General features: G+C 42.8%; 1 protein-coding gene and 1 pseudogene across 1 annotated transcript; both read left to right on the top strand.

The window, feature by feature from the left end:
- The first annotated feature begins 335 nt into the window (after window positions 1-335).
- On the top strand, window positions 336-6,601 carry MEIG1 (meiosis/spermiogenesis associated 1). The gene is made up of 2 exons (XM_019663421.1): window positions 336-487; window positions 6,258-6,601. Exons 1-2 carry the CDS (start codon window positions 350-352, stop codon window positions 6,384-6,386), a joined length of 267 nt encoding a protein of 88 aa, XP_019518966.1. The 5' UTR covers window positions 336-349; the 3' UTR covers window positions 6,387-6,601.
- A 1,132-nt stretch (window positions 6,602-7,733) lies between these two features.
- LOC109393806 (transcription factor IIIA pseudogene) lies at window positions 7,734-8,805 on the top strand (annotated as a pseudogene).
- The last annotated feature ends 6,759 nt before the right edge of the window (window positions 8,806-15,564 follow it).

The raw sequence follows: 15,564 nt of genomic DNA, 5'->3' as shown, positions 1-15,564 counted from the left end.
AATGAGTGTGGTTTCAGAAATGTGCCAACTATTGGCTGGAACACCACATTAGTGTCCAGCCTCAGGACACCACTCCACAACCCTGGATGCAGTTTTATCTGATGAAGAAATGAATAGTTCTCTATGTACCTTTCAGGGTTTATTTTATTTTCAAAATAGAGCATGACTCTTTCTCAGTCTTGGCATTGAATGTTTAAAGTTTAATATATTTAATAGGATTTTCAACTCTCTATTTTTAAACGCTAATTTTGTTCATTCTTAAAGGGGCTTTTCAAATTGCCACTATTATGTCATTTATTAATTGTTTTAACATCTTTCAGAATTAAGTCATAATAAGACCTCTGTAGCCATGGCTAGTTCTGACGTGAAACCAAAATCAATAAGTCGTGCCAAAAAATGGTCAGATGAGATAGAAAATCTATACAGATTTCAACAAGCAGGATATCGGGATGAAATTGAATATAAACAAGTGAAACAAGTTTCTATGGTAAGATTTATGCCTCTACAAATCTGAACTCAAATGAGTTTGTTTGATGGTGAAAAGTATTAAAATAAGACAAAGAACCAGAGAATAGCTGAAAGGGAATTCTCCAACTCTGTCGTTTTATTGATGAGGGGACAAAGGCCCAGGAGAGTGATTTTCACGCAAGCCAGGGAAAGAGGTGGCTCCTCAGCAGGGAAATACTAAGAATTCTCTAGCTTTCATTAAACAACTGTGCTCTGATAAATGAATCTTTTATGGTGGATCATAAAAGCGGAATCTTTTTTCCTCATTCAGGTAATTCTGTTACCAGATATTCAGTTTGTTGTCTAGCTATTATTTCTTTCCAGTTTTTTTTTCTATTTTGACCATGAATTATAAAGGGGTTAAATAAATTCTGTTTATTACAGAGATTATAGGTGACAAAAAAAAATTAGAGAACAACTCCTGACTTTGGTCGTGCATTCCAGGTTTTCTTGAGCTATTACAGGCGTGACTTTGCTTTACAGAGACAACATCCAAATCTAGACATGGCACCAGTTTATAATGTGATTTTTAAAAATTTGTTTATTCTACTGGATACTAGGTGACTGAGTTTTAAAGACTATTGTAAAATATGACAGTATTCATAAATGTGTTTTAAGGTTTAGATTTGGTGTCACAACAAAGTATTTATTATTAACTTAGGTTTTTATTTTTATTTTTTTTTAGCATTAACTCACCATTTCTCAGAGACTAATTCATGTGTGGATTTTTCAGATCTTTGTATTCTCTTATTCATTCTACTCTTTGATCTCTAGTTAATATTTCCTTAAAAAGTAGATAGGAAAAGGAAAAGAGGCATTACAGAGCTAAAATATATATAATGGACTCTTTAATTTAATGGACATTCATTTAATAGACAATAGGGCTGGTGAGGAATGAAGTTAAGAACACTGATCAAATGAAGATTTGATGACTGTGATTTTCATATACAGTTATCCCTCAGTATCCCAAGGGCTTGGTTCCAGGACCTCTGCAGGTACACAAATCCTTGAATGCTCAAGTCCCCTATATAAAATTGTACAGTATTTGCATATGACCTATATTTGCATATAGGCTACAGCAGGGTCTGCCTACATATAGCTTCATTTTTGTGGATTCAGCACAGTGCTTGGCACATGGCAAATTCAAGTGTTGCTTTTTGGAACTCCCTTTTTGAGATTTTAAAAAAATATATTTTTGATCTGCAGCTGGTTGATTTTGCGGGTGCAAAATCCACAGTTACAGAGGGCCGACTGTATCCATCTTCTGACATTACTAACATTTGACTCTGTTCCCATTACCAAGAAGATAGTCTTCATTACTGTATCATCTATGGCTGTTACACAGATAAAACACAAGCATGAGCATTTCAATGCTCTTCAAAAATAAGCCTCATGCCTTGCCTTAAGGTTGGGATGCCCCTAAAAAAATGTGTAAGATCCAGGATTATACGATGTCATCATTTGGGTACAGCTGCTCCTACTCCCGCAGGCCCAATAACTGTTGTGATCGAGGTCAAGTCAGATTTAAGAGAACAATAAGAACACCCTTAAAGAGGAAGTCTCAAAAAGCACTTAAGAGGGTGTGTGTGTGTGTGTGTGTGTGTGTGTGTGAGATGAAGGAAGAACCCTAGTCACTGTATGACTTGGCAGTTATGGAGAGGTTTTGCATTTCACTTCAATAGTATGTATTTATTGGGTACACAGCATGTGCAACTGTCTATGCTAAGCACTTTAGGAGATAAATAAAACATAAGCATGTGCCTGAGTTAAAAAAACTTAGTGGGCCAGAGGGACGAGTAGAGGATGCAGTCTGCCCAGAGGTTGCATCTGGCTGTCCCCGACGTCACCTGGGTAATCTTGACCAAGATTCTCAACTTCAGGGAGCCCAACTGCAACATGGCAACGACAGTGCCTATGTCAGAGAACTGTCACAAGATCGAAATGAAGCCGTGTTTGAGGTGCCTGACATTGTCGCACTTAATAATACTTTGTTCAGGGAATAAACAGAACCTATTTAATGAATAATAGCATTTATTATTCTTATATCCTGGAGTAGGAGATTAAGAATGACAGGAACAAATTGTGGACTGACTGACATGACAACAGTGGATTCAGCAAAAATGATTTTTAAAAGGGATTAAGACTCAAACTCAGGAACAAAAGCAGTGAGTGGAAGGAATCACAACATGGGACATTCCTTAAATAAAAATATATCAACTTTAAAACAAAAAAAAAAGAATGACTAGAACAATAAAACCTTATGCAGGTCAAATACGTGTCTTATAAAAAGGAGCACAGGGCCGGTCGAGTGGCTCAGTTGGTTAAGAGCTCGCTCAAGAGTTTGAGCTCTGAGCAACAGCGGTTCGAGTCCACAGCCCGAGCTGAGCAGCCGCTGAGCTGCCAATAGGTAGCAAGATGGCTCAGCTAAAAAAAAAAAAAAAAAAAAGAGCACAGTGGGCCGGCTGAGTGGCGCATTGGTTAAGAACTGGCTTGGGATGCCAGAGGGCTCCGGTTCGGATCCCACATATGAGGGCCAGTAACACTGGCCTCTACAGCTAAGATGCTGAACAACAGCTCAACCTAGAGCTGGGCTGCCATAAGTTGCTGGCAACAGCGTAGGCTGTAGCCCCTGCTGCAGTGGGTTGCCACGGGCTGCCGTGTGTAGCCAGCAGCCAGCGTGAGTGGCCAGCAGCCGCAGTGAGCGGCCGTCCGGAAGCCAGCAACTGATTTGCCTCACCTGGGAAGAACGCAATGATGGTGTCAACTTGGGCCAGTGAAGCAACGTTCTCCACAACTAGACTGAAGAACAAAAGGACAACAACTTTTCTGTTCCCCTTCCCCCAATTCCCCAGCGCTGTTCCCATCCCCCAGCTCCCCAATAAAAATCTTTAAAACAAAAAGAAGCACAGGAATTCAGAGGAAGGTAAATATGGCTTCCTTTTGTAACCATGCCATTCACCCCAGAGGCATGTGCAGTGGGCCTTGAAGGGTAGATGGGGTGGTCACTGAAGGCTTGCCTTGAACATCACGTATCAGTGGGCCATGGCCTGAAGGGTGTGAGTGAAGTTTTTTGTCCTGTCCTGCCACTGTTGTGGGCAGTGTCAGCGTTTACTGCTCTCCCTGCCTAAGGAGAGTTGGACTTGAGGACCATATCACTCTGGTCCACCATATTCTCAGGAGTGAAGGTTTCCTAGATTGAAGGGGAGTGATCAAGTAAAAAGCCAAGGAGTAAAAAACATGAAACAGTAAAGAAGTATAAAAAGAAAAACATCTAGAGGTTGATGAGCACAGAACAAGTATAGCTGTTTGAAACCTCTTTATCCCATATTTTGAAGAAGCAGCAGTTATATGTACTGTTTCTTTACTGCATGAGATGGTGTTTAAGACCCTAGTAAAAAAAAAGGAAACTGCTACTGGCCCTAAGAGGAAGAGAACTATAATGGTGTCTTGAGAACACCTTCCTTTCTCTGCTGAGGGCAATGGAAGCTACGAAAGGTGGGCTTGACCTAAGTGATAGAAAACATGACTTTTTAAAATATTGTACATGTCATAGAGCCTGCCAAGGTTTATCAGATATGCTGCCACCTATTTTTGCTAATTCCTAAATAAATGAGACAACAGAAGAAAATGAAAACACACTGTTTAGAAATCAAGGACATGTATTCCTTTGTATTGATATTCCAATTGAAAGTTGTGGTTTAAAATTAACTCATAATGGATCAAAGGCCTAAACATAAGACCTGAAACAATAAACTGCATAGAAGAAAGCATAGGTAGTAAATTTATAGACCTTGGATTCAAAGAGGATTTTATGAATTTGACCTCAAAGGCAAGGGAAGTAAAGGCTAAAATAAATGAATGGGACTATATCAGACTAAAAAGCTGCATAGCAAAAGAAACCATCAACAAAACAAAGAGGTAGATAATCAAATGGGAGAAGATATTTGCAAACAACACCTCCAATAAGGAGCTAATATCCAAAATGTATACAGAATTCATACAACTCAACAACAACAAAATAAACAATCCAATTAAAAAATGGGCAGAAGACCTGAACAGACACTTCTCCCAAGAAGATAAATGGCCAACAGATATATGAAAAAATGTCGAATTTCACTAGCTATTAGGGAAATGTAAATCAAAACCACCATGAGATACTATCTCACACCTGTTAGAATGGCTATTATCAACAAGACAAATCATAACTATTGGAGAGGCTGTGGAGAAAAAGGAACCCTCATACACTGCTGGTGGGAATGTAAATTGGTACAGCCACTATGGAAAACAGTATGAGGTTCCTCGAAAAAAATTAAGAATAGAGCTACCATGTGACCCAGCAAGAGCCAGAAATCCTTCTCTTGGGTATCCACCAAAAAATCTGAAAACATTTATCTGTGAAGATATATGTACCCCTATGTTGATTGCAGCATTATTTATGGTGGCCAAGACATGGAAACAACCAAAGTGTCCTTCTATAGATGATTGGATAAAGAAAATGTGGTATATATACACAATGGAATATTACTCGACCATAAGAAAAGATGAAATACTGCTATTTGCGACAACATGGATGGATCTTGAGATTATCATGCTAAGTGAAGTAAGTCAGATAGAAAAAGTTGAGAACCATAGACTTCATTCATATGTGGAATATAAAACTGAAAGCAATAAGTGAACAAGACAAACACAAACTCATAGACACAGGCAACAGTTTAGTGGTTACCAGAGGCTAAGGGGGAAGGGGCGGGGTCAAAGAGGGATAAGGGGATCAAATATATGGTGATGGATGGTGAACACACAATGCAATACATAGATGATGTATTGTAGAAATATACACTTGAAACATATACAATTTTACTAACCATTGTCACCCCAATAAATTTAATAAAAATTAAAAGAGAAAGTTGTGCTTTATAAGTAGGGAATGTGAGGAGTGAAGAGCTGCCTGTAGAGATGACACTGAAGAATAGATTTGGTTTTTTAGACTTTGAAACCTGAATATTATATTTTTGACAATGAGAGAGTACATCTCACAAAATCCAGAAGAAGCATATCCAATAACAGAAACGCACTGACCTGATTAGGAAGGCATAGCATGAACCTGGAGAGGAAGGGGAGAAAGCTGTCCAAACTCAATCAGGCCAACCGAGAAAGTAAGCAAACCGATATGACACATGAGAAAGAATCATGGGAGGAGGTTGAGAAAAGGTTGCTGAGGACTATACTCATGACCTCAAATTTCTACTAAAAATTGAGTTGCACAATGAACTTGAAATATGGACATGGGGAAATGCATATGGACCTTTAGCCCTCTTGAGTTTAGCTGCTTCCTGTCATCACTGTCACGCCATCAACAGTCAACTCTAGGTGCTTTCAGGATGGAGTCTGGGCTTAGCCCTAATTTCCTCCTGGGGTATTACTTTTAGAAGTTTGGAAGTAGTGATGTTTGAAATCATTTGTAAACATAGGAGAATGAAGTATTTTGAACATTTTCTCTATCTTGGCCACTGAGTACAAATTTAAATCTAGAAATTGGAATTTAGAGAGAAGCACCGACTTAGGTGTTTTGCCGTAAAAGGATGTAACAACTTGTGTTTTGGGTGTGTGTCACACTCTCGAAAAGCTCGAGTGTTTTTAATGTTATACTTTAACTTTCTGATGTGAGTTATACTGTTAACTATTTGATAGCAGAATGTTATATAACATAAGGCCAGCATGACAATATTTGTGTTCTGGCTGTTGATGTGCAGGTAGATCGTTGGCCAGAGACAGGATACGTGAAGAAACTTCAGAGAAGGGACAATACTTTCTATTACTACAACAAACAGAGGGAATGTGAGGACAAGGAAGTCCACAAAGTGAAAATTTATGCTTATTAGGCCTCTGCTCTTTGTGTTACTTGTCATTATCTTTTAAGATCTCATTGTTTCATTCCATATCATGTAAACATGTGTCGTTTTTATGAAATAATTCAAAAGGCAGACTTCAGTTTGAATGTTCTGAAACACAGAAGCCATGAAATTTGGCATCTATCCATCATCCTGTTCTGTTCTAAAATATAACTGCAGAAGCATTAAAGTTGCACCTGGCTTGGTCCTGTTCTTTTGACTATTTTAACCGTGGGAAAATAACCATCATGCACAGGAAAATATAGCCCCATTGGAAGCCATTCCACTGGTTAGGCTAGTTATGTACGGGTTACTGCTCTACACACACACACACACACACACACGGCCTTTACCACTTTTCAAGACCATCACTTTGAACTGCCAGAGCTGCATTTTGTAGCCTGAGGGCTTTCTCTTGCCTCTTGCTGCATAGACTGAAAACGCCAAAGGATGATGGCCCCTGGGAGCAGCCCTCAACCCACAACTGATGGGGAGGAGGTGGCTAAAATGCCCAGCAACCTGACAACCTCTGAGGAATGCGTCTCAGGTGTTTGTTTTACGCTGGCACCCAGTGTCCCCAGCAGTCACCTGCAGCTGTATCTGACTTGGTAACATTGTCTATTGGTCGCCTCCCTTCCCTGCCACTTCCGCCACACCTGTCAGGGGTTCTTTCCTTCGGGAATCACCTCCTTATATTTGAAGCCTTATCCCACGGTTGGCTTCTGGGTTCCCCACCTAGACCACTCATGTTCCAGTGCTGCCCAGAGTCACTGCCGAAACAGCCAAAGTGCTAACGAGTGGGAAAGATTTAAGAAGTCCTCCCAAATTAGTGAATCTTGAGTGCTTCAAGATTACATAGGTGACCGATATCCTTCTAAACTATTTTTTTCCCCACTAAGATTCATTTGTTACTATTTACACGCTCTAACCTTGAAATCGATTTTTGGAGAGGGGCTCATGGCCCTGAATTCACTCCACTCCGGCGCCTGTTTTTCCAGATGCATGGCAGCCTGAAGCTTCATCAGTTTTCCCAATTCAAAATTGCCCTCCTTCAGCACTTTTCCTTTTCGAAGAAACCTATCATGGAAAAGATAAATAGGTTGACAACCCCTTTTATACTTTTCCCAAGGCTGCATGGGATCATCCCCAAAGACACCCACATCCTTACCCCAGGAACCTGTGGGTAGGGTACCTTACCATATGTGGCAAAAGAAATGTAGCAGATGTAATTAAAAGAAACTGAGATGGGCAGTCCCCAAAAGTGTGCTGCTTTGGAGTCGGGTGTAGGTTCTGCCTGGAATCACGGCCGGTGGTGGGCTGCTGAGCGCCTGGCCCCAGATGCCCTGGAAACACTGGCCACTCCCCAAGGCCGGGTGTTCCCTCTCCATCACGAGCCCCACCCACCACCACCACACGCTCCCTGGGAGGTTCATCCACTCCTGCTCCAACTGCAGCGCTGATTACAAGGCTTGGAAGCTACATGCACACCTGTGCAAAGCACACGGGACAGAGACGATGTGTGACCATGACGGATGTGTCAAAGCCTGTGTCAGGGACTACCACCCGAGCCACCATGCCTTGATTCACACTGGAGAAAAGCTCTCCACAAGCTACTGGCTCTGAGCAAAAATTCAACGTAAAATCAAACATTTTGAACGCCAACATGAAACTCAGCAAAAACAATATATGTGCAGTTTTGAGGGTTGTAAGATGACCTTTAAGAAACATCAGCCGCTGAAAATTCGTTCGTGCCAGCGTACCAATGAACCAGTCAGTATTCAAGTGCACCCACGAAGGCCGTAGACAACACTGCTTCACCCAGCAGGCTGAAACAGCATGGCAAGGTCCCTGAGGGCTATATATGTCAAAAAGGGTGTTCCTTTGTGGCAAAAACATGGACAGAGCTTCTGAAATATGTGAGAGAAATCCATAAAGAGGAAATCATATGTGCAGTACAACAGAAAACATTTAAACGCAAAGATTATCTGAAGCAACATATGAAAACTCACGGCCCAGAAAGGGATGTGTGTCCGTGTCCAAGAAAGGCTGTGGCAGAACCTACACGACTGCGTTTACTCTCCAGAGCCACCTTCTATCTTTTCACGAGGAAAGGAGCCCATGTGTGTGTGAACATGCTGGCTGTGCCGAAACGTTTGCAATGAAGCCAAGTCTCACTAGGCATGCTTTTGTGCATGACCCTGACAAGAAGAAAATGAAGCTCAAAGTAAAACGATCCTGTGAAAAATGGAGTTTGGCCTCTCGTCTCAGTGGACATATCACTCCTCAAAGGGAACAAGAACAAAGCTTATCTTTGTCTAAAACAGGAGAGTCGCTGAACTGTGCTGAAGACAAGGTGCTCTTGACAGTTGCAGGACTTACCCTCAGCCAAACATCCAATTGCTTTCTTTAAAGGCAATTTAAAGCCAGCTCAGTTACAGACAGACCTCAGAGCTAGTGCGGGCTGGTTCCCAACCACTGCGATAAAGCGAGTCATAATGTTTTTGTTGATGGAGGGTCTTCCTTTAAACACAAACAATGGGGCAGCTAGTTAGTTCAGTTGGTTAGAGCGCAGTGCTTATAGCACCAGGGTGGCCGGATCCCCACATGGGCCACTGAGCTGCGCCCTGGACAACTAGATTGAAACAACTATTTGACTTGGAGCTAATGGGTCCTGGAAAAACACACTGTTCCCCAATAAAAAAAATTTTTTTAAACCCAAAACACCAACATCTGTAAAAGCACAGTAAAGTGAAGCACAATAAAATGAGGTATGGCTATAAAAAAAGAACTTGAGATAAGGAAATTATCTTGGAATATCTGGGTGGGGCCAACATAATCACTTCCATTGATGCTGTTAGAAGAGGTCTGAGCGATGCAAGGAAGGTGCCAAATGCCAAAGAACATCAAGCCTAGAAGCTGGACGATGCAAGGAAATGGAGTCTCCCCTTAGGGTCCCCAGAAGGAATCAGCGCTGCCAACACCCTGGTTTTACCAAATAAGACCTATTTCAGACTTCTGGCCTCCAGAACTATAAGAAAATAAACTGGTGTTGTTTTCCACTACTCAGTTTGTGGTGATTTGTTACAGCAGCAATAGGGAACATATACCTACATGGAACAGATGAAGCAAACAACCATCCATAGTCTTGGAGTCAACATGAGCTTCAATCATGGTCTGCCATTTTTTTTTTACCATGGAGCACATTTGCTTACAGATAAGATCCATTCCAATGAAGTTGGCCAGGCAGTTTTTGCCTTGAATGTTCTCAGTAATTAGCTCAAATGTCTTGAAAGCCACTTTATCTTTATGCAGCAAGACCCTCCTCAGGCACATGGCTCTTGGGACCACAAGATGCAATTTTGTTTCCTTCCGTCCCTGTGGCTGTTTTCCCAATGGGTATTATGGTGAACACATCTGGTACTTTCATATCATTCCAATCTTTCTAAGAAATGGATAAGCCATTTTCTTCTTGGCTCTCTCCTGCCAGTTTCATAAGGTGCTTGGCCTGCTGAGAAAGGCGCCTTCAACCACTAGCAGCTACTCTTGGGAGTGTGCTGCGACAGGACTTGGCCCACAGGCCTCAGTCCATGATGGAACAGCCTCACTGACGAGAGACCTGCCTGGTCCTCTTTTAAGACAAACACTGGCACAAAGCTGCAGGAAGAAGTGTTCTAGCTATACCACACAGTTGCCAATTTCATACTACAAGTGAAGCAGCAATAGGGCCAGGCTGTCAAGCTTTGGTCTGGCATCTGGGTATAATGACAGTGCGGAAGACCCTTACTTGCCCAGGGATCTGAAACCCATGAAATGGCTCCCATTAAACTGCACATGGCGACACTTCTCAAGAAGCTGTTAACTGCTCACTAACTGTACATTTGTTCAAGATCAGTCGTCTCCAAGCCTAGCTGCACGTTGAAATGTTACAAGGAACTTTTAAAACAATACTGATGCCTGAGCCACACCCCATTCCAACTAAACCATAATCACTGGGGATGGGACACAGGCACTGGTTTTTGTTTTAAAATAGCAAAGGCAAAAATTCCCCAGGTGATTTTAATGTACCATCAGGTTGAAAACCATTGCCCTAAATTTTTGCTTTCTATAAGATTCAGACCCAACATTCAACCATCTCCTGACTGCCACTGTTAAGCCTGTATCCCAGACAAGTAATGGCATACACAGACATTTCCAGAGCTATGGAGAAACTGCTATCACGTATTTGGCTGTACAATTCATCATGAACATCATTTCGTTGCCCTAGTCGTGTATTATTGGTGCTGTGGCTAAGGCTCTTGGCCAGCACTTTAAGGACAAATTATAGCAGCGCTTACCAGGCTCTTTGGCTGATCTCTGTAAACCAAATAGCGAGCTCATCTTCTATGAGGATCACCGAAGCATCAACAAGTTTACTCTCTGAGACTTCTACTGCTTCTGACAATGCCTGAACCAGATCAGCTAGCTCCCAGGTCACAAGGTTTTATGAACTAGAACACCTATCATCTTGTCCAGGAAGCCTGTCCCAAGACAATTTGAATATATTATGATGTCATATGGTTTCAAGTTGTGTTTCCCCTTGAGTGGCAGAAGCAGAAGTGGGTGGTCAAAAGCAACAGGATAGGGCCGGCCGAGTGGTGCGTTGGTTAAGAGCTGGCTTGGGACGCCAGAGGGCCCCAGTTCAGATCCCACATATGAGGGCCAGTGACACTGCCCTCTACAGCTAAGATGCTGAACAACAGCTCGACCTGGAGCTGGGCTGCCATGAGTCGCTGGCAAAGGCGTAGGCTGCAGCCCCTGCTGCAGTGGGTTGCCATAGGCTACCATATGTAGCCAGCAGCCAGCGTGAGCGGCCAGCAGCCACCGTGAGTGGCCATCCAGAAGCCGTCAACTGATCTGCCTCACCTGGGAAGAGCGCAATGATGGTGCCAACTTGGGCCAGTGAAGCAACATCCTCCACAACTAGACTGAAGAATGAAAGGACAGCAACTTGTCTGTTCCCCTTCCCCCAATTCCCCAGCGCTGTTCCCATCCCCCAATTCCCCAATAAAAATCTTAAAAAAAAAAAAGCAACAGGACAAAGATTCAGGAAGAGTATGCAGAGAAGAAAACACCATAGGGCTTTCTAAGACTAAGATCCTTAGAAAGGTCTGCTTGCAAAGGTGGCCCTTAGCTGGCACCTGGAAACTTAGATTTCAGGAGAGTGCCCACCATTCTTGGTAAGGGTGCCTCACTGTGCCAGAACTGTTTGTACAAACAATACTTTTCCGCTGCTTTCATTCTGAGAAGCTGGAATTTCGGAACATGCTAGGTAGAGGGTACCTATGTAACCAGCCCAATAAGGTTCTCTGGTAGACATTTCATATGCATTGTCACAGCTCAGTGCTGAAGGAATTAAGAGTGCACCATTCGACTCCCCTGGGAGGGGACTCTTGGAAGCTTGAGTGTGGTTTTCTCAGGACTGCATGCCATGCTCCATTTCACTTTGCTGATTTGCTTTATATCTTGTCTCTGTAAGAAAGCCACAGGACAACTGCATGCTGAGTCCTATGAGCTCTCCTAGTGAATTGTCAACTCTGGGGATCATCTTGGGGACCCCAGACGTGGAGAGTTGGTCACTAGAGCATACTGAAGCACAATAATAAGCCCGATTATTCATAGAGCAGAGGGAAAGGCAAGGTCAGCTAGGAATCACTGTGCAGAGCACTCTCTTCCTTTGCAGTCTCGCTCAAGCTTGAGGGGATCATTGTCTGTTCTCTGCAGGTCTCTTGATAAAATGGATATCCAGTGGGAAGGGGAAGACCATCTACAATATGTTGTTTTCATTGGGAAACATGAATTGAAGACTCAGCGCCTAGGCGTGTTGTGCTAGTTGCTAACAGACCTGAAAAGATCTTTTCATCAAGGCTGAAGTGCAATTTTTATTCTGGTCTCCTTTCCAGCACCCCAGCGTGTTTTTCCACTCTTCCCAGAGTACACAGTCAAGTTTACATAACTTAATTCAGTCGTTGATGTCAGAAGGACTGCCTAAGGCAGTTCCAAACAGTTTTGCTTATTTATGACTCCATTTATCAGCTTTCCAAATGTGGATAACATCTGTAGGTGTCCTATGTGGAAAGCGGGAGGGGCCAGGTTGAGAACTTTTGCAAGCCCTTGGCATTCTTACTTTCCGCAGGCCCCATCCGTATTATATGCAGCATATCAGAATGTACCAAGAGTCCACTGTCTAAAACAATTTTTTGTTATATTCGAAAGAATTTTTAAATTTCCTTCCAAAATTTTGGCAAATCCTTATACGTAGTAGGGAATTCTTGAGAAGTGGCAAAAATGTAGGCCACACACTCTTTTATAAGTACTTTTATAAATATACAAATTAACATGTAATGAAATAGGTCCTATTTTGTAGCCATTTAGTCAACATCTATGAATTCAAAATTGCAGTTTTCTATTTGTATCTGGAAGCCCATAGTTTTACTTTGCTTTAAAAAAAATATATATATATATATATATCTGATATTTTAATAGGTCCTTGAAAAACAACGGGGTCTCAGGCTCTGGTGCTAATGGCGCCCAGTGGATATCATGCTATCACCTGTTCTAAGTTGAATTGTGTCCCCCCAAACGATATGTTGAAGCCCTAACCCCTATGCCCTGTGAATGTGACCTTATTGGGAAATAGGGTTTTTGCCAATGAAATCAAATTAAGACGAGGTCATATTGGATTAGGTGGGCCCTGAATTCGATGACTGGTATCTGTATAAGGAGAAGGAGATTTGAAGACATGGGAGCGACCCAAGGAAGAAGGCCACATGACAAAGGAGATAGGGATTGGAGTGATGCAGGCTGCTAGCCAAAGAATGCCAGCGATTGCCAATAAACCACTGCAAGCTAGAAACAGATATGGAAGGATTTTTCATGGCCCTGGACACACCCTGACTTCAGACCTCAAGCCTCCAGAGCTGTGAGAGAATACGTTTCTGTTGTTGAAGCCACCCAGTTGTGTGGCTTGTCACTACAACAGCCCTCGGAGACCACTACCTCATCTCTACAGCCAGTGACCCCAGGGGATGCTGGGACACCAGCTTGATTAATTGTTTCCACCCCATGACTTGCACACCAGTCAGGATGATGAGCCAAAGAATGATGAAAACCTGCCTGTCCTGTGGCTACACATTAGTCTCACCCATTACATCCGGGTTGTTTTGTAAGATAGGCCACCACCCCTTAGCACTTTGACTCTCTCCCCGGCCTTCACATTGCAGTTCCCTGGGCAGCTTTGAAACACACAGGCATGAGTCCCTCCTCCAGTCAGAGTCCCTAGGGAAGCAGTGGAGGCACCTGCATTTTTCACAGCACTGCAGGTTCCTGAGCAGCCAGGACATAGAAACCCTGTACCGGGGGTTCATACAATCAATATGCTGCATCACAGCCATCATTTTCTTGAAAAAGCTAGGTAGAAAGGCACGCATGTTTAGACTGAGTTATGGTGTGAAATGTATTTCTTTCTGACCTGCACGTCAAGTAAAAAATGTTGAAAGCCACCACGTGAGGACATCCCACTGTACCCTGATTTCAGTCAGGAACCTTGAAGGAGGATGGTGCCACGCTTTGAGCCCAGATTCTCATATACCCCACCACAGGCCAATTAGAGCAAATGCTTAGAACCCTTAAACACAGCAACCTCCATGTTCTTTTGCTCACTGAAAAGATGGCTACAAAGAGCACGCCGGCCAGCAGAGAGGAGACAGCATTCAAGTAGAAAGCAATGGGCTCTCTGGAGAAAGAGCTGCAAACCTGGCTGCCTTGTCCTTCCTGACTTCATTCCAGCCCATCCTGCTCTAGATACACTCGCCTCTGTCCTGTCCTTCCCACACGCCAAGCAGTTCCCTCCTGGCTCATCACTTCACCTCCAGATGTTCAAATGCCTCACTCTGTTTAAACAAGCAGCTTTCCGGAGACACTTGCTCTGACTACCATACAAGCCGCATCTTCTTACTCTCTCACCCTATATATCTTTTTTTTTCTCTTTATTTTATTTATTTTTTTTACCCCTACTGGAATGTAAGTCCAGTGAGAGTAAAGCTTTGTTGTGTACACTGCTGGAATCCTCGGAACATAGACCATCGGGACACAGTAGGCTCTCAGCAGATTTTTCTCATTAGAACGACCTTCAGCAATCTTGGGCCTCCAGCTTGCCGACTGCAGATCTTGGAACTTATCAGCCTCCATAAATGCCTGAGCCAATTCCTTGTAGGAAATTTCTTATGTTTGTTCTTTTCTCTGGAGAACCCTGACTAACACAACCCTTCCACCCAGGACCCATTAGCCAGTTAAGAAGATAACACAAGAAACTCATGATGAAGTGAGTAACAGGGCCCTGTACACTATGTGATGCCAAAACATGGATGGGGAAAAAAATGAATTTTATAGACTGGAGGAATTAGAGATAGGTTTTTGGAAAGTTTGGAACCTGGGCTGAATCTTAAAAGACAAAATCTGAGCAGATGAGAACGAGTCATAGGTGCAGAATTTCCCAGGTCTTACCGAGTAAATCTCAAATTGGTTTGGGTAGCCCCTTGGAAGGCAGCAATAATGGTTTACTTATGTTAGTGTCCAGTGCCCAGCACAGTGTCTAATGTGGGTGGGTCTCAGATACGTAGTAAAGTCCTCAGTAAGTTTGTTGAATGAATCAACACAGCTGCCCCATTGAGAACAGCCACAGGTAGATGTAGAATGACAAAAAACTTTGTCGATAAATCCAACAGGGCCTATTTATTTACAGGAGAACGTGCAATCAAGTTCCACAGCAGTCATACCAGCAAGGCATATGCAGGACAGACAGAGAGACACCTTTCTGAGTCAAAAGCTGCTCCAACAGGCACTCAACTGTGCATGCTAACAGTTGAGGATTGCCGCTGAGTTTTTAGAAGTGTTACTGCCTCCTCCTATCTCCAGCCTAATTCTTCTGCAGCATGTCTGCAGGTACCTTTTAGACAGCACTGGCAACCACCTCATGATTATCTTCATCAGAAAGGAAATCGAAAACAAACAAGGCTGCATTCTTTTGCTTTGGTATGAGTAGCTCTTCCGAGACTTGTTAATACATTATTGGAATGTTACCCCAAAATGTGTTTCCTCATTCCTCTCGGGAACATCAGTTGCCCAGGCCCCA

Source organism: Hipposideros armiger, unplaced genomic scaffold (assembly GCF_001890085.2).
Source record: "Hipposideros armiger isolate ML-2016 unplaced genomic scaffold, ASM189008v1 scaffold_390, whole genome shotgun sequence".
Classification (NCBI taxonomy): Eukaryota; Metazoa; Chordata; class Mammalia; order Chiroptera; family Hipposideridae; genus Hipposideros; species Hipposideros armiger.
This window is presented reverse-complemented; position numbering and strand designations above follow the sequence as displayed.

Bases quoted from the DNA above. Each gene is read 5' to 3' on its own strand.
- MEIG1 (XM_019663421.1), top strand. From the start codon at position 350: ATGGCTAGTTCTGACGTGAAACCAAAATCAATAAGTCGTGCCAAAAAA. The intron at 488-6,257 runs GTAAGATTTATG...GTTGATGTGCAG, and splicing joins AAGTGAAACAAGTTTCTATG to GTAGATCGTTGGCCAGAGAC.